The 22,511-nt window shown below is 42.0% G+C and overlaps 1 protein-coding gene across 1 annotated transcript; it reads right to left on the bottom strand.

Moving 5' to 3' along the window:
• Nucleotides 1-7,830: 7,830 nt before the first annotated feature.
• PRELID3A (PRELI domain containing 3A) lies at nt 7,831-21,983 on the bottom strand. The gene is made up of 6 exons (XM_056854439.1): nt 21,950-21,983; nt 17,946-18,114; nt 17,405-17,494; nt 16,627-16,697; nt 16,424-16,526; nt 7,831-8,097 (listed from the first exon to the last, which is right to left on the bottom strand). Exons 1-6 carry the CDS (start codon nt 21,979-21,981, stop codon nt 7,981-7,983), a joined length of 582 nt encoding a protein of 193 aa, XP_056710417.1. The 5' UTR covers nt 21,982-21,983; the 3' UTR covers nt 7,831-7,980.
• Nucleotides 21,984-22,511: the final 528 nt, after the last annotated feature.

The following is a 22,511-nucleotide window of genomic DNA, read 5'->3' as shown; positions in this document are numbered from 1 at the left end:
CACAACAGTTTAACTTAATAAGGAAAAGCTTTTATTCTTACAGTAGCTTTAGAAAGGCATTTATGTTTTGAACCTCTTTTGAAAAGCAGCATATTTGATTCATGGTGACTACTTTTGCACTTAATTTCTGGTCTCAAGATTACATCTAAAAAAAATAACACTACTTTTCGGTACTGTGAATGTTCCAAATTTTAGAAAAACCATAAACCAAAGTTGGCCAGATATATATTGACAGAGATCTGCAAGACTCCAAATTGTTTACTGTTTGCACTGTATGGGTTTTTCAACTTTTTTTCCATTGTCATGTTCCATATCTAGTAGCATAATTGAAATGGCTTTGTCCGTGACATCCCTTTGGCTGCTAAGGTTTAACATATTACTTTGTGCTTGTGATGGGCCTGGAGCCAAAGAATCTTGCAACTCGTTTGATGCATGCAAGGGGGCTTTGAGGTTTTTCTTTTAAACAGCAGTTCCACGGCGATATGACAACTGAAGTGACTTTCAAAAGCAGTTTGTTATGTACTGGGGTTTGGTTTTCATAGGGGGGTGGAATCAAAACTCCTACTGACCAAGCCTAATACCCATTCTCTTTGGACCCCTACCAACACACAGTGGTCTCCATCCAGCAAAGGAGATTCACGTTACTGAAGCATATATGCACTGCAATGCTTAGCTGGTTCCCATTGAGGGGGTACATATAACCATCCTAAGTTTTTAGCTGCATGCAACAAGCCCCCCTAGAGATGGTTTGGGGATGCCTTTTAATCTCCTGGACACTCTTAAGTCTAAGGGTACTTTCACACATGCCAAATAATTCACTTTCAATGCACTTTGCAGCTGGATTTTACCGTGTGGAATGGCAAAACCGACTTATAAATGGTTGTTAAAGTTCATTGAAACTGCATTATTCAATTTGTGTGAAAGCGCCCAAAGTTAATTTATGGATCCAAATACCATCCAACACAACCTACTTAATTCCCACCCCCCAGGAATGTAATGAGCATGATCATACATTGCAGCTCATCCTGTCGGTATTGAAAATATATGTTTGTATTAAGTGTCATCAAGTTGCTTCCAACTCATGGCGACCCTATGAATCAGTATATTCAGATACATACAATAAGGGATTTGAGCTGGAGGTGAGGCCTTCACACCACCATTAATTTTTAAAGGTGCCAACGTTATTACTAAACAAAATGCAGTAATTTTCTGTATTACCTTTACAGTGTTATGAGATACTGCAAACTTACCACTGAACAAAAACTATTAGACACAATAGAGTTGAAGTAGCTAGTGATAAAAGTTGACTCCACAATCGGATGACAGTGCCAAAGAGGAATGTATCTGATGGTAAACTTATTTGGAAGTATCTATATTATAGATAGTATTATGATTTGTGCTTGCAAAATGTTAACTCCAGGAGCAATGAATGCAATGTGAAACTTGTTCCAAAGATGAAATGTTTTGTGGTCGAGTCAAATTACCCAATGATATTCTAAGGATCTGACAGCATTCTCACTATAGCAATCCATCCCTCCCCTAGCAAGAATTCTCTCTGTCGCACTACTCTCTTGGCCTCCAGGGTGAAGAATGTTTTCTTTTGAAATACAGTGCTATGGCTAAGCACATCTATTATAATGCTCGTGCTCCTTTCATTGTGCTCAGCTGCTATTTTAGTGTTTTTCTATTGCACTTTTTCAACTTTGTTTTATAGAATGTCCCTGCACACCACCTGCAGGATCTACCTGTAACAAAAGCTGGGTAGGGGCGAGGATGTCCAATGGAGAAAAATCAGAAAAGGGGATTGAGGGAACATGACAACTGTAGGCTGAGACGTTGTCTATACCAAATACAAATAGACCCTTCATTTAAATAAAGCTATTCTCTCTCTACTAAATTACTTGGGTGGGTTTTTAAAACTGGTTTATTCCCTGAACATCCCCACATACAGCAATTGCTGAAAGTAAGGTTAATCATAATTACCACAGCCAACAAATACTTGTTGCAGTGGCTTTTCTTAAACCCACCCTTCTGGTATTACTGACGTGGCACATGGGGGTACAGTAGATAGGAGTGTTAGGTTTGCTTGAGTTCTCTGCTTGATGACAGATCACCCTCAGTGAAGACAGAAAATGGCTCTTAATCTGTTTCCACACCTGGCTCTGATTTCTTGTCATCTTCAGAGATATAAGCTGGCTGCAGAAAGCAACCAAGAATCACTACTGTTGGAACTTTCCGCAAGAAAAGGGAATTAAAAAACACAGCAAATCTTGCGCACAATGACCTTTCAGTCAACACGACCCATCCAGCCTTTTCCAGGGGAGTACATGTTTACTTGAAAATGTTATGTAGCTATAGTATTTGTCTTGGATAAGGACGATCTGGGTTCATATTCTTGATGAACGATGACACTCACTTCAGCATATACCGCTTAACCTCTTGAGGTTGTCAGAATTAAACGAGGATCCCAAATGCCAGCCTGAGCTCCTTAGAAGAAGGGCAGGATACACAAATGTGGTGAGTCAGTGGGAAAATCAAACTGGATAACAAGGAACTTGTGCACCTCGGGGACAGTGAAGAAAGCTAACAATACAGCACTTTTGCTTCCTCTTTCAAAAATCAGCTCGTGTTCATTGATTTAGCTAAATACTAAACAAAGTGCTCCAATAAAACTTCGTTTTAAATACATTTTTATCAAAACAATTTTGAACAAAATACTTCTATAGCCATGAGCTAATGGATTGTTGAGAAATCCTTAAATTACTGAAAAGTAGAACTTGTGCATCTTACTGTCACGTAGCTTTGAGTCAGCTGGTATCGCCAGATCTCTGCATAGTCTCCCATACTGACATAACTTTCTAAACTGTATAAAACAAAGGGAATGTCTTGTTGAAACCTAGATTTAGCAAGGTTTTCCTTAGTATGTGAAGTGTGTTCCCATGGTTCAAAAGCAGCTTACCAATATATATTTTTTAAATTGACCACCATTTTTTAAAAATCCTTTCCTCCTATGTGATGCCACTTTGCATGTTTTTGTATGGCTTCTGATGCACCAGGATAGCCCTTTATAAATGGAAAAAAGGCAATAGAAATTTTCTGCTTTTCACATTATGTAATACTGACTTGACATGGAGTTTGTTTATGCATTACTAATAAAGCCCTCTAAAAGTGGTATTTATGGCTTCCTTGCATACTTCCTACAATTATTTGTAGTATGAGAGAGGCTGTCTGCATACTCTTGTAGTAAAATACATGCATAAAGAGCATTCTTGAAAGTGCTTTCTTGGAAGCAATCCAGCTAAAGCAGTGGGAGTTTTCCCGAATTGCGGGGGTGGGGGAGAGAAGGCTCTAAACATACTGAAGACGCATGAGAGCTGAAGCGCTTCCCTCATCCTCCTTCATGGTATTGTGCTTCCTGAGAATTGATGCAACTGCTCCAGCATTTGAATCACTGAATAGCTCTAAGCACCAAGCTTTTCATCAGAGTTAAGCTTCCTGAAGAGGGCTGAGGTCTCTTTTTTAATCTCCCCCCTCTCCCAGGGTATCAAGTGTCTGTTTTATACTAATAGTTCAGCTGCAATTAATGAGTATACAGATGCTCTGGTAAGCCTCTTCTCTGTGGGAGGTGGTTCCGGGCAACCACCTGCTAGCCTCTTTGAGGCTATTTTTAGTAATCATGATTCAGCCCTGCAATACCAGATTATCCCTTTTAAAACCATTAAAGTAAATGTAGCTCTCCGGTTTTATCGTAAAGAAAAACACGACAGCGTTTGGTAGTAAGTCATGTTATTTGTAGCTGTGGTGTCCACAGTTTTAACATTTCAGACAAAAATAAGATCCTCTTCTCTGAAGAGCTTACAATCTAGACAGAAGCAATGGAAGGAAAAAGTACAGGAAGACAGTCTATGCATGCATTTTCTCACTGCTGCCTTGTTACTCTCTGCTTAGCAACATGTTCTATTATGTCCGTCATGCACATCATCCCTTCACATCAATGGAACTTGCAAGAAACCAGAATTGCAGTGAAACCCAAATTTCCTTTATGGCAGGCAGGGTAGTCAGATGACAACAAACAGGGTTTCTGTACCTGTAACAAAAAGCTTCGTCTCCATTCGCATAGAGGCTCCAGAAGTGCAAAAGGAACAAGTCAAGTGAAAGGAAAGGGTTAATGTGGTGCTACAAACAGTGCAATAAGGACATGGCTCTAAAATCCCTAGAGAGGCTTCTAATGAGGTGTAACTGCCAACTTTCTCCTTCATGATGCCAGTGAACAAAACGTATGTAATGAAAGACAGCTTTTGGTAAAGAAACCCACATTTTCTCTATTTTAAAGCTTACTTGGTTTATGAGGGAGGTTAATAAATTTCAGTCGCTGTGTGGTGGAAGGCTTCCCTATTGCCTTTACACACTTAAGTCTCGGGAATAACTTTAAGAAACAGACTCTTTTATACCATATCAGATCAGGCATACAGATTTTCTCCTTGCCACTTAGCTATTAAATGTAGACACTGGAAACTCCAATTAAAAACCATAATTGCTTCACAGGCTCATTTGGAAAGCTGCAGCCATGGGCAGAATTCCCATGAATTAATCCAGACTAATCTTGACAGTGCATGCAAACAGAGCGAGGCTGGTTGGGGAAAGAACACAGTGCTCTTCCACCTAGTGAGCCTCTTCAAATTATGGGAACCTATAACGGTTGCACTACACCTTCCCTTCCTTCTTTGTAGAGTGCCACTCAAATTTCCTCCCCTTGCTTTCGAACCATGACTATGGCAGATAAGGCAAGTCTTCCCAGAGTTTTAGAAATTCTAGCTTCACCAAACTTCCAAAGTGGTTCTTGGGAACGTTCAGTAAGACAGTTATCAATTTGACCTCTTCTCTATAGAATTAAATGGCATGCTGTTTAGGTTACTGGCATGGCAACTGCTTTACCATAAAAACAAAGCCATGGTCAACTGCATAACACATTACTAAACCACTACCATAAGAAGAAAGAGAGGAATTTGACCTCTTATTAATGCATGATGGTTTCATCGGTAGGTGGAGAAAATGCTTATGCAAAGCGGCATCCAAGCAATTCACATTCCAGTTTCTGATGATGTTTCTTTATCCATTATAGATATGGTAAAACAAAGAAACAAATGAGAAGTATATGCAAAAATATCATATACACAATTATAGCTATGACAAATGCTGGGATGGAAGATGACAAAGTAGAATGGATATCTTTACCCAGGGAATCGCTGAGCCAGTGATTTGGATAAGTGACAGGAAAAATGGATTTTCAAGCAATATTCAATTTGATTTCACTTAAAGCAGAGAATATCAGTGTAACCACCGATAAAGGGATACTAGGAGCTTTTACCAGAGGTGCACTAATGTGAAGGTGGGGCGAGAGACAGAAGCAAGGCCAACTATTCTAGAGGTAGCATCAGCAAAACCCTATTACAAAATGAAGGGATGGATTGCAATCTGTTTAGGGTTTAAAAGGCAACAGATTATAGACCCATCTGTGAGAGAGATTAGTAAAATGCTGAGGGCAACAGCGGTCAGTTAACAAGCAAGCCGATTTCCCTAACTTTTCCAAACTTGGCTTGTTTGTCTAGTGCAAGGAGGCAGACTCACAAGGTAGCCAAAGAATGAGAAGAGAATTTTTTAGACACCAGGGTAAGAAAAGACTGCCCGATGAACTACAGAGCTGCAGTCACAAGCGAGTACATAAGCAAAACACAGAAAGAAACTTATAGAGAAAGCATGACCAACCTTAAATATTACAGAAAGCAAAACAAGCAGCTGATGGTGAAGGAAAAGGAGTTAAAATGATACATAGATGAAAACCAGTTGGTATTTTTGCTGACTGGCCCAGTTGTGGGATGAAATGCCAGGCTTCCGTTCCCCACGTTACAGCCGCTCTACCTCTCGCATGGTGGGTCTGATGCCCTTCATACCGGGTAGGGCACTTGTAACCCAACACTACACAACTTTCCTTTAAGGAAACATCTTGGCACAAAATGTGCTTTGGTCTCATTCAAGGTGCCCTCTCCCTTTTGATAAAACGGATATTGCATTAAGTCTTCAAAATCAGTCATACTGATCATGGGGGGGGGGGGCTGAAAAAAAATTCATCACTATATTCCGCTTACTTCTTACACAGACAGCTCATACAGTCTGGTTGTGCCCCTTTATTACTTTAGCACATTGTACTTTAGTACATTGCTGTGCTGGCAGTGAAGAGTTTTGCTTAAGATGGGACTTTGATATTACTCACACTGGGACCTTGTTCTCGGTTTTTCCAAGACTAAACAAGTAAGCAAAAACCATTTCAGCCCACCCTCTTTCATTTCTTGCTAGCATCCAGCACCCATTTTACCCTTTCTAAATTTGAACAAAAAGGCAGTTTGAAGGGATACGTTAATTTCATGCTGCTGGCTGTAAGCAGACAATTCAGTCTCATTCTTGACATTTTTGTCTCTGTGGATCGCCTTTTCCCCCCTCCAACCAATTTATTTTTGAATGACAGAATGCTTGGAAGCTCGTTAAACTATCAACAGCCTTTCTATTGTACACACATTGCCAGAATCAATGGTGTTTAACAGAATTATATCCCATTAAAACAACTGCTTATGAACCTCTCAAGAATCTAGCAAGCTTCTAGAAAGGTTTAAATACCATAAAGTTTTAATTTCCTTCTTATTTCTCATTTTAAGTAATATTCTGCAGAAACTATAGTCACCACTACCAAGTTAGACATGTATTCCATTTGTCCTCATTGAAATGCATTATTAGAAGAAAGATCCACTAAACTGGAACAGGTTTGGTCAAAAGTGTGGATCTGCTAAGGTCCAGCTGAGCTGTTCTTCATGCCATGCTCCCTTCAACCATGAAGTAGGCTCCTTCACAGAACCCGAAAGCCTGAAATGGGGTATGAAATGGGCTTGACATGGAATGGGTCTGTCACACAGTCTCGTAATCTAGTATGTGAATTAAGAAAGGCACTAAGCAACCCAGACTCCAAATGTGTACAAATGTTGGTTGGAAGAGACCATATATGGAAAATGATGCTTCCAACCCTTCCCACTGAGGTATCAGTGCTTTCACATAAGAAACCAGAGTGAATATACACAAATGAAAATACCTACTGAATTAAAAAAAAAAAAAGACTCAAGATGTTTTACTCCAGCATAAGAGCTGGAACTCTGCCATTATCAGCCATTTCGCTATAAATACTAGAGGTCAAGTATTGCATATTTTGTCCAGACTCCGCATTTCAACAGTCCAAGAAGAGTTAGCACCCAGGAAGACCAAGCTTCATGCAGAGGCCAGAGGCCTTCAGTCGAAGACACAACCCACCCAGACAACTACACTGCTCCATTAGCCTTCATTTCAGTAAGGCTTGCTCAAGAGCCTCATAAAGAGGCCTTTACCCAGCAAAACTGGGTAAACCGTCTTAGAATAAGCTTTCTGTCAACCCCGCCGTGCTGCCCTCGTCCCTTCTCTGAACTAGTCATTGGGAGACTGACAAAATTTCCAGTGCTTTTGTACCTATGTGTCCTTTGCAGAACAACTGCAGCTGCGCTTTTAAAAAAATAAATAAATATTAAGTATCAAGCACAATAAAATGAGATCTAAATTGGAAACTCTGTTCTCTAGCTATCCGATCAAGGCACAGTTTGGTAATAACGTATCTGGTGAGCATCTATTCACTTTAGTGGGACTTGAGGTCACTGTAATGTGGAGAAGCCAGGTTATTGTAGCTACAAGTCATGGAAATTTTTAACTAAAAAAAAAATAAGACAGTTATGTTCTTCTGTACTGTGAACAAACAGATGCCTCAGAGGCCACACATTTTAGGGTGGATTGTGACTTCTATCCTATAAAATTCTCATAATATAAACAAATATATAAAAAACTATGGAGTATCCATCTTGGCGAGAAAAAAAAATCTAATGGAAAAATAAAGTTCTCTGTTACAGTCCATCAGTTCTCTGTCGACGCTGCCGCCATTGCTGCCTTCACACTCCCTCGCGTGGATGAAGTTAGTTCCTCAAACTCTGTGTTCAGTTTGCCAATCACCCATTCCAAGGCTTCTCGGCCCTGTTAAGGAAATCACAAGAACTTAGTTGATTTAATAGACACAGCACTACAGACACACTTTTAAATCTTTCCTCTGTCAGATTCTAGAAGAGGACTTCAAAACCAAATTGCTTTGTCCCCTTTTGAGTTTGCGGATAGGTTTCTTCAGGCCTTGCCTCAAGAAATTCTACCAAGATGTGGTGGATCCACTCTGTCAGTGCAGGAGGACAACCCTGGAGTTGAAAGTGACAGTGGCAGTATCAGAGGCCTTCCGGTCAATACACTGCTCCCAGTAGTACAATGCCAACGAAATACAAAATCACCGCCTAATTCTACTGCAGGATCCACCGTTAGATCAGCCTTGCTAGGCTGTGCCTTGTAAGGCACCTGTCAGTTTTGATCAGCACTAAAGACAGACCTCCTGAACTGCTATTTCCAAAAACAATCCCAGCATACCTCTGTCCGAGATCTTCTGCATAGGGCATATTTCAACTCTAATTGCCATGAATTAATACTGAAAACAAACCACATAGAGGGTTCGTTTTGCCATGCCCTTACCCACCCAAACATCCTCTTTCTCCTCCATCTTGTTTTTGACACCCAGCCCAAGAAAAAGTTGTGTGACTTAAGATCTTGCATGCTACTTTTTGAAAATTGGCAAGTCCTAATAAGGGATATTACCAGATCTGCTTATCTATCCCATTTTATTCTTCATCCTGAAGCACTAGGAGCTGGATCCAGTGATTTCCTTTTGCTTAGGGAGGAGTCCTCAGTGGAAGGGAATCACTGGACCCAACCTTAATTATAGGCCTTGCCATAAGAACATAAGAAAGGCCATGCTGGATAAGACCAAGGTCCATCAAGTCCATCAATCAGGTGCCTCTAGGAAACCTACAAACAAGACAACTGCAGCAGCATTATCCTGCCTGTGTTCCAAAACACCTAGTATAATAGGCATGCTCCTCTGATCCTGGAGAGAATAGGTATGCATCATGACTAGTATTCATTTTGACTAGTAGCCATGGATAGCCCTATCCTCCATGAACATGTCCACTCCCCTCTTAAAGCCTTCCAAGTTGGCAGCCATCACCACATCTTGGGGCAGGGAGTTCCACAATTCAACCAAGTATTGTATGAAGAAATACTTCCTTTTATCTGTTCTGAATCTCTCACCCTCCAGCTTCAGCAGTGTTCTAGTATTATGACACACAGAGAGAAAAGCTTCCTTTTCTCCCTCTCTCATAGAAGCCCCATACAGTTTAGTAGTAGTAAAAACCAATCAAGTAACATCATTTTTGCAAGAATTTAATTTAACCAGATCTGGAACTTACAACCAGGCCTACAGAATAAAGAACCCAAACAGGAAAAGTCTGATACCCAGCCAGCACCTCGGTACAGTGATAATAGGGACAAGCTAGCAGCTCTCTGCAACACCAGCTTAGGGTAAACACAAACTACTTGACCAAGTAGAACTTGCCATAGTGTACAAGAAGCCCCTTTGTAAGCCAGCTATGAAGTATTGAGGGCATTTCCACTCTCCAGCTTTCCCAGATTTTGATCAGGTGTCTGGCAGGGCAATCCTAAACAGGATCCTATGCCATTCTAAGCCCATTGAAGCAAATGGGTTTAGAGGGGTGTAACTTTGCTCAGGATTGCACTATGAACATAACATTATCCTCACCACTTGACAAGTCATTCGTCTTTGCACACTGATATCTTTGCTCATGAACTGTCGCTGCAGTTATTGTCTGGGCTACGGCCAATCCTTTTGAAAGCGTGCCTTAAAAACTGAATACGTTATGCAAAATAAGCACATCCACCAATCTGCTTACTAAAGCCCTGTCCTCACAGTCTTCATGCAGACCATGAACGGCCCAATTAATGACTAGTGATGCTTTAATCCAGGGATGCAGTACGGCTTGTTCACCTACATCACAATACATCTGCACAGAGATTAGTTTGAATGAGTGCAGTCCCTACGACAACTAAATAAAAGAGAGAGGAAGAGTGTTAGGTAGCAGAATCACTTAAAAATGCCTCAGCCCCTCTAATGCACATTCCAATTAAACAGAGACATTAAACAGACGCACTTCCCAGTTAGACATTCCGTACGTGCCATTTCTAAAAAGCGTCAAGCAATGTGATCAAATGCAACATAATAGGACTAGGATTACAAAAACAGAGACAGTACAAAAGAACTATCAGACAAGATATGTCACGTAAAGGCAAAGCAGAAAACAATGCATTAAGAGCAGGATAATACATATAACACATAGACCACCACACCCCATTCAAACCTTGGCAACTGTAACCTCCCATAACTACACTGCTCAGGGTTCCCTGCAAAAAAGAAATAAATCAGTAGCTTAGATGTGTATGTAAATTGCCGTCAAGAAGAAGACTTATGGCGACCACAGCAAAGGGCTTTCAAGGCAAGTGAGAAGCAGAGGTTGTTTGCCATTGCCTTCCTCTGCCTTGGAAGTCTCCCTTCCAAGTACTGACCCTTTTAAGCTTCCAAAATCTGGCAAGATCAGGCTATGCCATGCTGTCTTCCCTCCCAGTAACTTAGATAGGCCTCTTAAAAACAAAGCAAAACCATACAAGCCCCACTTCTTTCAGCGAGGCCTACATGCACATCTTTAATGTTTATTAACATGTCTTTTGGAAATACAGAAACAGAAAGGCAGGTTGGTTTTAAAGTCTCGTTCCGGCCCCAGAACAACATGCTTCAGCTCCATCCTCGAACCCGACAGCACAGTCTGGCCCTGGAATCAAAGAGCAATGTAAGACTAGGGAACCTATTAATACAGTGACCCTCCTCTACTATAACTTGTCGAGAACAGAATTCACAGGGTCGTTGCAGAGTGGAGAGCAAGAACTGCCACTTTCACAGCGCCAAGTGTTTCTAATCATAAAACGATCAGCTGCACACTTCAACACACTCTGCCAAACAGAATTCCACTCATATTAAGCATCAATCCAGATCGGATCATTACAGTAAATGAGCCTCAGTGCTGTTAACAATAAGTTTCCTGGTTTGAAGCAAAGCAAATCTGGATCTGAGCACATTCTACAAAGTCACCGAGACAAAACAATTTGGTTTGAGTTGATTCCAATCTAAAGAAGTCAATCAACGTGAAGTCACTGCAGCTTTTTTTAAAAAACAGTGTTCTGTGGATCCCAGAGTCTCTGCAGCAATTCTTACAAGAATTGGCTATCTATCCTTTTACATAGTCACTGAGGGACAGATCAGAAGAGATACTGGAAGAATCAGGAGTGGACCTCCAATGTGTTTTGTACTGCGAGATACCAGTTATGCTAAACCCAATTTGGATCAGGACCACGGTCCAATGGGGGAAATAACAACCTGAGGGTGAGGTATTTGAGGTCAAGAAACCTACATGGGTGGAGGATTCAAGTGTCTCCCCTTCCCCCTGCGGAAGATATGTATCAACCATAAATGTGTTGAAGATCCACTCATGGATAATCCCAGGCCCCATTCCATTTGACCCAAAAAGAGTGATTTAATTTCATTCTACTCCAAAGGACTGCTTGACCCAAGTATGCACAATACGAGCAAAATACATTCTGACAGAGGACTGGTTTACAGAATTTCTAACGCACCTCAAAAAACAGCATATTATGACTTCAAGCAAGCAAATTAAACAACTAAAACATGCACTTAAAATGTTAGTGCATATGGTAATAGTACAGCAAGCATATAAAATGCAGGTTACAAATGAGGTACAATATTTTCAGTGGTTAGTATTTTAAACACTTTTGTATGCCCTCAAAGATTAAAAGTTGCCTAAAGACTCTCACGGGCTAAACAGTAAAATTGAAAGCATACCAAGCGACTGCCAACTTTTTAGAATATATACACACACTCCAAATTCAAATGTATTCAAGTATGACACAACACGATGACAGATTGAAAAGTGCTTGGACTCTACAAGGCGGTAGTAAGGAATCCTTGCACAAGACTGATTTATCTATTTCAAAGTTGGTAAGGAACTCAAAATGAACTGTCAAAGACAGCATCTAAGATAAGATCTGGTAGTGCATTGGAGGAGGGACTAGAATCAGATAGGGACAGGTCACAGGGAAGGGGAATATTTCTCCCATGCCACTTCCCTCAATTCAAATCCCATCATGTAGACACCCCATGATAATTGCTTTTGCTTCATGGAAGAAGACACATGGATATCTGTCTATTTTCCCTATAAGGCAATTGGCAGCTTTTGTATATGGAGGGGTAGGTTTAACTCCGCAACAACACTACAATTCCAATCCAATTCCCCTACCTCATGGAAGATGCATTTTTAAAAAAAACGTCTGGGTGATCTTGATGACAGCTCTCCTAGCCAACACCTGATGGTCAAACAAAACAGATAAACGGCTGTTTAAGCAGGTGCTAAACACGCCTCTCAAAACTGTACACTTGTGTTAGATGTGGCAGAGTAGGAATACAAAGACAAAACAAATTTTATTATCACAACACAGATACTTGCATTAAGCCTCCCGGAAAGCCAGAGCCAGCAAGGAAAGAGTGAAGCGGGCTTTCCTCATTACAACTGTGAATTCTATCGAGCAGTCTCTTATTGCCCGGGACTAAAATCACATTGGGCCTGAGAGCTCACTTTTTGAGCTTCCCTAATCTTACAGAGTCGATTTTTGGCTTGAGTAGTTTTGTTGTTTATTTCATGTTAGATAAGCCCAAGGTAACTCTGAAGGTTTACCATTTAATAATGTTTTATGTGCTGTATTTTGATAAGATCCGGAGGGTTAGAGAAACATACCAATAAAGCTTTTAATTTGTTACTAAAATGTAACTTTTATTAATGATTGTCATCCGGTTTTGCGGTTTTTTTATTTTTTATAACAGCCATTGGCCATATGCAATAAAAGCTGAACTGAACTAAGTAGATACTAGTGTGATAAACAGTACTCTGAAAGCCAGAGCTAGACATGATGCATGGTAAAGGTAATCCCCTGTGCAAAAACCAGGTCATTACTGACCCATGGGGTGACGTCTCATCCGGACATTTACTAGGAAGACTATGTTTATGGGGTGGTTTGCCAGTGCCTTCCCCAGTCATCTACACTTTACCCCCAGCAAGCTGACCTCAGAAGGATGGAAGGCTGAGTCAACCTCGAGCCGGCTACCTGAAATTGACTTCTGTTGGGATCGAACTCAGGTTGTAAGCAGAGCTTGGACTGCAGTACTGCAGCTTACCACTCTGCACTACGGGGCTCGCTCCTGCTGTCAAAAACAGCAACCCCGGGTTTTCTCCACTTTGGTCTCTCTTTCTCATGATAACGTCTAGTAATACAAGACGTCTGATGGCCAAGACTTTGCCTGCCCTCACAGTGCTGTTGTTTTCAGTGACAGCCATTGATCTCATCTAGCTCCAGCCTCCAGACCATCTTCATAAAACAACCTGATACCATGCTTAAGTCTTTTGATCATGAGCAACAAAACTGCATATTGAAGCGCAACCATTCTGCCCAAGCGCTGACAATGTTATGTTCCTACACTGATGACAAGATGCTGCAAAAACTGCTATATCACAGGCAAAGTCCGGAAATAACTGGTACCGCTAACCACTTCAAATATTATACCCAAAGGCAGTGCAAGTCTTGGATCAACACACCTTCCTAAGCAGTAGCTTCACAGACTCCCAAAACGTTTGTACTCAAGCCTCGTAGGGTGTTAGATCCTAACCAGCAAATGAAAGAAATCCTAGAACAGAAGGATGGGCATTATTCATGGTTATTTGGAACCTCTCGATTGTCTTGTGCCAAAACCTTCAGAAGTCACCAATGCTCCCTAATTCCCATGTTAAAAAGATTAAGGGTGTGATTCCTGGATATGCAATGTGTGTATATATACATATATGAGGCATGCAAGTTTTTCAAGTAACATCACAAAAACATGCAGATTTGCTAGAAACTGAAATGCTGTACCGAGATAACAAATGCTGGTATTTCCACTAGTTAGTACAAAGTGCAGCAGTAGAAAGAGCTTGCTAGCTTAGAGCACTTTCAGAATGCTGAATTGTCCACTCAATAGCATCCCACCCCTGGAGTAACACAGAAAAGATTACAACTTATGACATAAAGTTCTTCCAGAATCATTCCAAATACAATCCTGCAATCTCAAGAGCCCGCAAATAAAACATTTTCAAGCACCATATAAAATTTCAAGCAATACCCTCAAAGGTTTTTTTTGTGTCAGAGCAGAATTTTGAGGGCGCCCATCATGACGGCAGAGATAACACACAGCTCAAATGAGCATACATGTTTCTGCCCAGTTCGTGTCACCTCCGTCTAAGGGACACTCCATGTTATCAAATTCTTGCACAGTGACTTCCTTGTAGAGCTGGCAATGCTACTAAATGAAATTGCCTTAGAATTCACAAATAAAGACAGCACAATATGAGCTCACATTCTTTTGTAAAGTAATATGACTAGGCAATCTGATATGGTGGGGGGTTTTTAACATTAAAAAGAAAAGATGACACAGAACTACAGCAAAACAGCTCAACAAAACCAGCAGACTATTGCTTTCTGAAGGACACATGAACGCACACAAATCTTTCAAAACAGGATCGCAAATGGGGAATCAGTCATGTTTACAGTCATGTTTATCAGTCATGTCACACCACAATGGCACATTAATCTGGGTGAAAACTGATTAACTTATTTAAGGCCCAAAAGACACACAACCCCTACCCAATAATATTCTTTTTAGAGCTGAGCTACTCAGCTGTGGCTCTACGGTCCAGTGTATCCATCTGTGCTCAGAAGCTCTGTGGACTTATTCCCTAGTAAGCATACATAGCACTTCAGCCTTAGAGAAGTAAAATGGGACTGTTGGCAGCCGGGAGAAATCAAGGCTACAAGATCACAGTGACCAATGGCGAGCATGTGCCATGGAAGCTGTCAGCCTACATGAAAATCCAGCTACCGTAGCTGGCCTCTGTGATACCAACTCTTGTGAACTTCATTCAACTCTTCCATCTATACAAATATATCTAGGGATACTTTATTCTTGTAAGTCCCCAACCCCCCTGCACTAAATGCATGGGGGACTTGCATGCACCTTCCTTTAAGTGCTGTTTTAAAGGAACAGTCACTTTTCACCAAAACTCATTTTAAAAAAAGAACAGGTCAATGAACAAGTTCTGGCAGTTTTACACAGGAAGTAGCTTACATTTCCTTCAAGACACTTCCCACACAGAGCAACTAGAATGTTAACTCCTATTCACAGTTCTTGACATAGAAGGAAACAGTAGGTATCTCTACGTCACAGTTTCCTCTGTTGTTTGGATATCTAACATGTACATGTTTCTTTCTCTTGCTTTAGATGTCAAGAGAGCAAGAAGATGATTGGCTTACCTATTCCGAAAACCTACCTGGCTCCAGCCACCACTGTAGAAGCCTACAGTCCACCTGAAACATTATTTAGACCTCTGTCTTTATGAGGTAGGCCAATCACCTCTATCTCCTGTTGGTGAGCAGACTATTTAGATTACATGACCAGCTTTTATTACTCCTGTCTCCCCTTCCAGCTGTAAGTTTTTGTTACCTCACTAGGGCCCTGATATCGCCATTTTAACTCTCCTCTCTATCTAAATCAGAGGTCCCCGCTTTTGAGCCTGTGGGCACCTTTGGAATTCTGACAAGGTGGTGGGTACAACCACAAAATAGCTGCCGTGGGAGGCTGAGCCAACCACAAAGAAACCCAAGAGCAAGGGTCATAATTAAAAAAAAATACATTAAGAAAGAAGAGAGAATAAAACCAGCACTGTGGTGGTAGCTACTGCTGAAACAACATTTTAGTTGTTGAGTAGGAACCTCATTAACTTTCTAAAAACACTTGGCGGGCACCAGGGAAGTTATACTGGGGGACCTCGATATCAATATTAATGGACCGATATTAATGGACCACCACTACACTACATAGCAAATCGCTCCCACCTGCAAAGAGCAGGTACTACTGCTTGTGTCCGTGCAAAGCATTGAATTTTTGTAAATGTTGACTTACACTGAATACACAAGTCTTCACATTTAATGCAAGAAAACCATTTCTCAAACTAAAAATAACTGGTTCAGATAAAGTTTTGTTAGCTCCCAATGCCTCATTGTTTAAGAGTATTGAATTTGTAGGCTGCTTTTTAGTGGAACGGAAATAAAGAACCCTTTTGGATTCTGTCAAAAGCAAATGAATCACCCATCTGTGCATAATGCAATCATATAAGCGCTGAAAAGGTTTACTTGATTTAAGCCATAAATGATCCACTTTGCCTGAGCCACAATCAATATACATATTTTATACACCTACCTTTCTAGCGTTGGAGGATATTGAGCTTGCCATTAACGTTTCCAAGTAACTGCTCAGACTAACACCTTTCACTGTAATAATTGCTTCTTGGGTTAGCACAGTTCTAAAAGGGGAGGAAAAACGTTATCAATACAGAAACAGCACCACAATACAAAGGTATTGTATTAGACCAAAAAGCAAAGAAAAAGGACATTCCAACTTACTTTTCAGGGTTTTCAGGGTGAGGCGTATAGACTAATCGTTCATCAACTGATACAAGATTTGTAAGTGTAATCTTAAAGGGGAGAAAAAGGAAAATTAATTTTTCTCACTGCTGCTTTCTCAATATCTGCAATTCAGAAGTTATAGCTAGTACAGTAACTTCAAACTAGGTTCTGTGCTTCTCAACGCAAAAGGCAACTTCTTTTCATATATGTATGTGGTTGCACACATGGACATGCTTTTTTTAAATAGCTAGAATGCAAGTAGCATAGAAGAACCACAGATATTTCTCAGCTCCTCAGGGGTTTCCTCCTTGGAACCTGGTGTCCATGCCAGGAGGCGGGGAGGGGGATACGCTACAGGTACAGATACGCTGATCTAATGCATAGGAATCCAAGACAAAAGTGTTGCACCTTGAATCCTTCCAGATAATTTCCATAACACAAATATTTCCCCAGTGTTCCACAGTTACGATCCTTGGGCTATTTGCTACCCAAAGGATTTTACTCCTGTTCTAACTGAAATTTTAGCGCTGGTTTTACCTGCTGCTGTATTTCTTCTGTCCCAGCAAAATGGGACTTTTTAAAATTACATTTTCTTAACAAATAAATACATATTTAATCTGAACCAAACACACTTATCTTGCTTCCAGTTATAGTGTTACAATGGCATGCTTCTGCCTTGGCACAGCCTTCAATAGGCAGTGCAATAAAACAGCAATCAGGAATTCATCTGTCCTACCAGCAAATTCAAAATACATTACTTTGTGCCATTACTTACATTAGTGGAGCACAGCACCATTTTCTTTTCCATTGGGTCTACCACAGAATGTTCTTTAATATATGTAACAGTTCTACTTGTTCCCAGAATCTAAAAAGGAAGGACAGACACAAGCATCCAAACTGACATTGATGAACAGAGCCAAGGTTACTGATAAAGATACTCCTGTAAAGCATACTCTGGTAAGCCCAATCAGAACTAGACCTCTCATGTTTGTTTCTCTGTGTACATGCCATTCTGAACAAGATCCCAATGTGATCATTTAATACTACAGAAGTTGTATGTGTTGCTGTCACAAGACACGCACTGAAAAAATACCAAAAGCTTAAAGAGTAGTTCTCAATGTCATCTCCTTCCAGTGATAATTCCGCTCACTGCTTCATGGTACCACTGCCCACAATTATTCAGTCTATAAGCAGGAGACTAGTGGCATTCAAATACTTACAAAGTTGAACATAGCACGCTAGACTCCTGCTTATTTTTTCTGCGATTGGCCAACGTGACTATTACTCTAAAATTATTTCATTCATAAAAGGCTTACAGCTTTAACAATACTTGGCAGCCCCCATTCAGTGCTCAGAAGTCGGTGGCTGTGCAGCCTTCCTTGATTATCCAGGCTTCGGTCCAGAACGTCAACTCCTACCACAGATGGGTTCATGGGATTGGGATACTTTCGCATAGCAGCTTTTATTACAGTGTCCCATGGATGTCTAGGAAAAACAAAACAGAAGATTTGTTTAAGAATTCAATACATGCAATCCTGGCCCAAAACTAATGTCTTGAAATTTGACATTTTGAGAAATGTCAAATATAAATACTAATGACACAGTTTGATTAGAAGATTAGAATTTATATATTAAACTCACAATCTTAGTTTGAACACAAGACAGAGCAAACTGTATGAATGCTTGATGTAAAGAATGAAGTCTTTTTAAAATCAATGTGTAGAATGGTTGTTCTAGGATCTAGCAGAAGAGTTGGTTTTTATATGCTGACTTTCTCTACCGCTTAAGGGAGAACCAAACCAGCTTACAATCACCTTCCCTTCCCCTCCCCACAACAGACACCCTGTAAGGTAGGTGGGCTGAGAGAGCTCAAAGACAGCTGAGACTAGCCCAAAGTCACCCAGCTGGAGTCGTGTGTAGGAGTGGGGAAACACATCCAGTTCACCAGATTAGCCTCTGCCACTCATGTGGAGGAGTGGGGAATCAAACCCAGTTCTCCAGATGAGACTCCACCGCTCCAAACCACTCACCATGCTGGATTCAAGACCCAGGCTCAAATCCCCACTTTAGCATGGAAGCTTACTGGGTGACCTTGACCAAGGCACGCACTCTCAGCCTGACCTATCTCACTGGGTTGTTTTGAGGACAAAGAGGACAAAAAGCAAGCTATTTTCACTCTTGAAGAACGTATCAGAGAGGCACATTCTTTTGAACGCATTCTAGGTCCTGTACATCTCTAGACTCAGTGGCATGGAGAATGTAATGTATGGACAGTCCCAGTTATGAATACAGCCATTCTGATTCAGCAGCAGTTCATTAGCAATTTCTGCAACCATAGCAGCTAGAAATAGTAAAATGGCCTAGTTTACCTATAGCCCCTCAATGAGCCCTGAAGTACACAAGCTCCAGCGCAACAGCCTCCCTCTATATTCCATGTTCTACCAGCAAGGTGGAGCATCATACCTAAGTTGTTTATTGGGGATAAAACAAATTCAGGGATCTACCCTCTTAGAAGGGTGCTTTGTCAGCGAGGGACGCAAATACACAGGAAGTTGAAATAAGGAGCATGCAGACTTTTAGCAGGGCTGTTAATAACAAGTAATGCAGCAGAAACTTTCAGTGCTGCCAAGACCTTGAAGGATACTCTGCTGCTGGACTTAACATGTTAAGAGCACCTGAAAGGAACTTAAAGATAAGTACGTACACAATACAGTTTACCCCTTCGCTGTGCTTCCAGATAGCTAAAGATCCAAGAAAGCAGCCATGAAGAAATGCCAGCAGTCCCAATATAAGTGTTTCAATGTACACAAGCCCTAGAGTATCACATAATCTAAGTCACAACCCAACTAGCAAGATTCAGATTACATGACTAAATTTGGGTTGAAGAGAAACAGATCCCACTGGTGTCAATAAGATTTGCCCCCAGTGTGGCTTTACTATAATTTTGCCCAACTGCAGCAGAAAAAGAAGAGGACAAATAGTACAAATCATTAATGTCCGCTGTGAATATTCCTTGTTCCAGAATTTAAGGATTTTCATCCAATTATAATACATAGAATAGCAGGTGTTAGGTTGAATCCTGCAGAGGATTTACACCAATGGAGAAGGGGCAATTTTTACCAATCCTCATCCCCTCATCAGATATCCAATTCCCCCTTCATGCTGTTCGTTGGGGTCACCTGTCCCCAAGACGTAGAATTTCAGGGGGTATTTAAGGCTATAGTGGAGGGGGAAGGCAAATAAAGTCACCTCCACTGACGGAAATCCTTCCACCAGTGGTTATTTTTGTCAGGATGCAAGTATTATGCTTAGCTGCTAGACAGTCACAAGGGTGTGTTACATATGTGCCATGAGTCAGTTCAAGGTATTCATTAAATTGGTTTGGCATGTTTATGCCACAGGCTCCTACTCTACCTTTCTCTGAAGGTACGACAGAAGTTCTTTCCAGTAATACCAAACAAGATCTTTCTGATGTGTAATAAGCAAACTATCCTTCCCAAAGCAACTTGTCTGTACATTTAAATAAAACCATCCTTTGCAAGCAGTGTCCCAATTAGCCCTATTGCAGAACTCCAACAGGACACAGTTATGAATTAAATTGGCAGAAGGGGGGAAAATATGTGCCAATAATCGCTTCTAATTTGTCCTCCCTAGTGCCAATTTCCTGTTCATTTAACATGCAAATTTCAACACTACATTCATGCCACTCATAAGCAACACTTATTTATTACTCAGTGTTTATTTGAAATATCTTATTTATGAAAAGGAGAAGAAAACACCCAATCTGTCAAATGCTTTTTTTTATTAAAAAATTTAAATTGTTTTTCATTTAACATATCAGCATGGAAATAATATCCAATAGTAGTGATAAAAAACAAGTAATATTGCTAATTTAACAATAAATGACTTCCCCCTCTCCCTCTTCCATCTAAAAATAAATTGTATAAACTTTTGCTAATGGAGCTAATCCCAATATTTTAATTAACCTGTTCGTATCCTATCCAACATTATTAAATCAATACCTAATGTAAAATTAATACCAAGTATAAATAGGGATTAGATCAAAGAATATCCTTTAAATGGTCCCATTGAAAATTGATTTTCACAGTAAATTCTCCAAGCCTCCCATTCCCCCCAAAATTGTACATTATCATTCTGATTTATCAAAGCTGTAAGCTTCGCCATCTCAGTCAATTCCAGCATCTATCCGTCAAATGCTTTAACCCATGTTCCTTACCATACAACGCACATCCCTATTTCTTGTTTCTTTTGGGGAGGGGCCGTGGCTCAGTGGTAGAGCCTCTGCTTGGTTTGCAGAAGGTCCCAGGTTCAATCCCCAGCAGCATCTCCAGTTAAAGGGGATTAGGTAAGTAGGTGATGTGAAAGACCTTTGCCTGAGACCCTGGAGAGCTGCTGCCGGTCTGAGCAGACAATGCTGACTTTAATGGACCAAGGGTCTGATTCAGTAGAAGGCAGCTTCATGTGTTCAATGCTGAAGAACGTCAAGTGTGACACCTCCCCAGGTAGGGCCTCCCGGTCTCCTTAGCAGACCTTAAGGAAGGTCTACCCAGTCCTTTACAGAGGCACGGCAAACCGAACGGGACAGGGTTTATGCACACGGGAGTATTTTTAGAAACCAATCCTACTTAGCAGCTCACGCGTATGCAGCAAAGGCCTGTTGCCATGACCTCAGAAGAAGTCATCTCCTTGGTGCCCAATACCTCAAGCCATTCGTACGAAGGAAAAGGAGGACAGTCCCACGGGTGGATTTTCTGCTTTCCAGAAGGGAGAGAGAGAAAGAGAGACGAGGGGAGACCCTCACGAACAACACACCCTTCCCCACAGGGAGCAAAGCAGGGAGTCTCGCCCCTGGCGGTACCGCTTCTCACAGCAGGGCTCTTTCATAAGAGCACTTTTTCAATTCATATTGACAGCTGGGGGGAGGGGGGTGTCGCAAGGAATTTGCCTGGGTGCAAAATGTTTATTACCCCCTCTCTAAGAACTCGAGGCAAGTAAAGGGGGGGGGTGTGTGATAAATATTTGCACCCAAGCAAATTCTTTATGACACCCCCTTTACAACATATCCCCTGCTGTGTGGCTGACATGTGGGGACCCGCACCTTGCAATGCGCAAAGGCTCCCTAAGCACCATCCCCGGGGCCGGCTGAGAAAACGCGGCTCCAAACCCCGGGCAGGCTGCACGAGACCACGACGGAGGTTTCCCAAAGCGAAAACGAAGGAGAGGAGGAGGAAGGCGTCTCGTCTTCCTCTCCCCGCCATCCCCCAGAGGAGGGAGCCCCACGCCCACCGCCTCCCCTTACCCGAACACGTGTTCCGAACTCCAGATCTTCATCCTGGGGGGCTTCGGAATCGGCGCGCGGCGGCGGCTGGGGGGGAAGGAGCCGGCTCCCTCGCCCAGAGAGAAAGGGCCTCGCGCTTCCTCCCCGGCAAAGGAACAGCGGTGACGACAACGCGTTCGCCGACGTCACCTGGACGAGCCGCCCGCCCCCCCCAGCGTCAGAGGCACGGCCTCGCCCCGCCCCCATTGCCGCTCGGCCGCTGCAGCGGAGACCTCTTAATAGGATTTCGCTGGAAGTTTCAAAGCGGGAGAGCGAAGGACCGGCGCATGCGCACGAGACGCATTCCCACCCTTGAAAGGTGTCGGGGGGGCGTTCCCCGGCGGCGGCCTGCGGGACGGTGCGTGCTTGCGTCATTGCCCCTCCAAAGGCGCGCCGACCTTGCGCCGGCAGGGAGCACGTGATCCCTTCCCAGTGTTCTCCGCTCTCTCGGCACCCTTGAAAGGTGTCGGGGGGGGGGGTTCCACCGGCGGCGGCGGCGCGTGCTTGCGTCATTGCCCCTCCAGAGGCGCGCCGGCCTTGCGCC

This window comes from Euleptes europaea, chromosome 8, assembly GCF_029931775.1.
Source record: "Euleptes europaea isolate rEulEur1 chromosome 8, rEulEur1.hap1, whole genome shotgun sequence".
Classification (NCBI taxonomy): Eukaryota; Metazoa; Chordata; class Lepidosauria; order Squamata; family Sphaerodactylidae; genus Euleptes; species Euleptes europaea.
This window is presented reverse-complemented; position numbering and strand designations above follow the sequence as displayed.

Bases quoted from the DNA above. Each gene is read 5' to 3' on its own strand.
- PRELID3A (XM_056854439.1), bottom strand. From the start codon at position 21,981: ATGAAGATCTGGAGTTCGGAACACGTGTTCGG. The intron at 18,115-21,949 runs GTAAGGGGAGGC...TGTTTTTCCTAG, and splicing joins AGTTCGGAACACGTGTTCGG to ACATCCATGGGACACTGTAA. The intron at 16,698-17,404 runs GTAAGTAATGGC...CTCCCCTTTAAG, and splicing joins TGGTGCTGTGCTCCACTAAT to ATTACACTTACAAATCTTGT.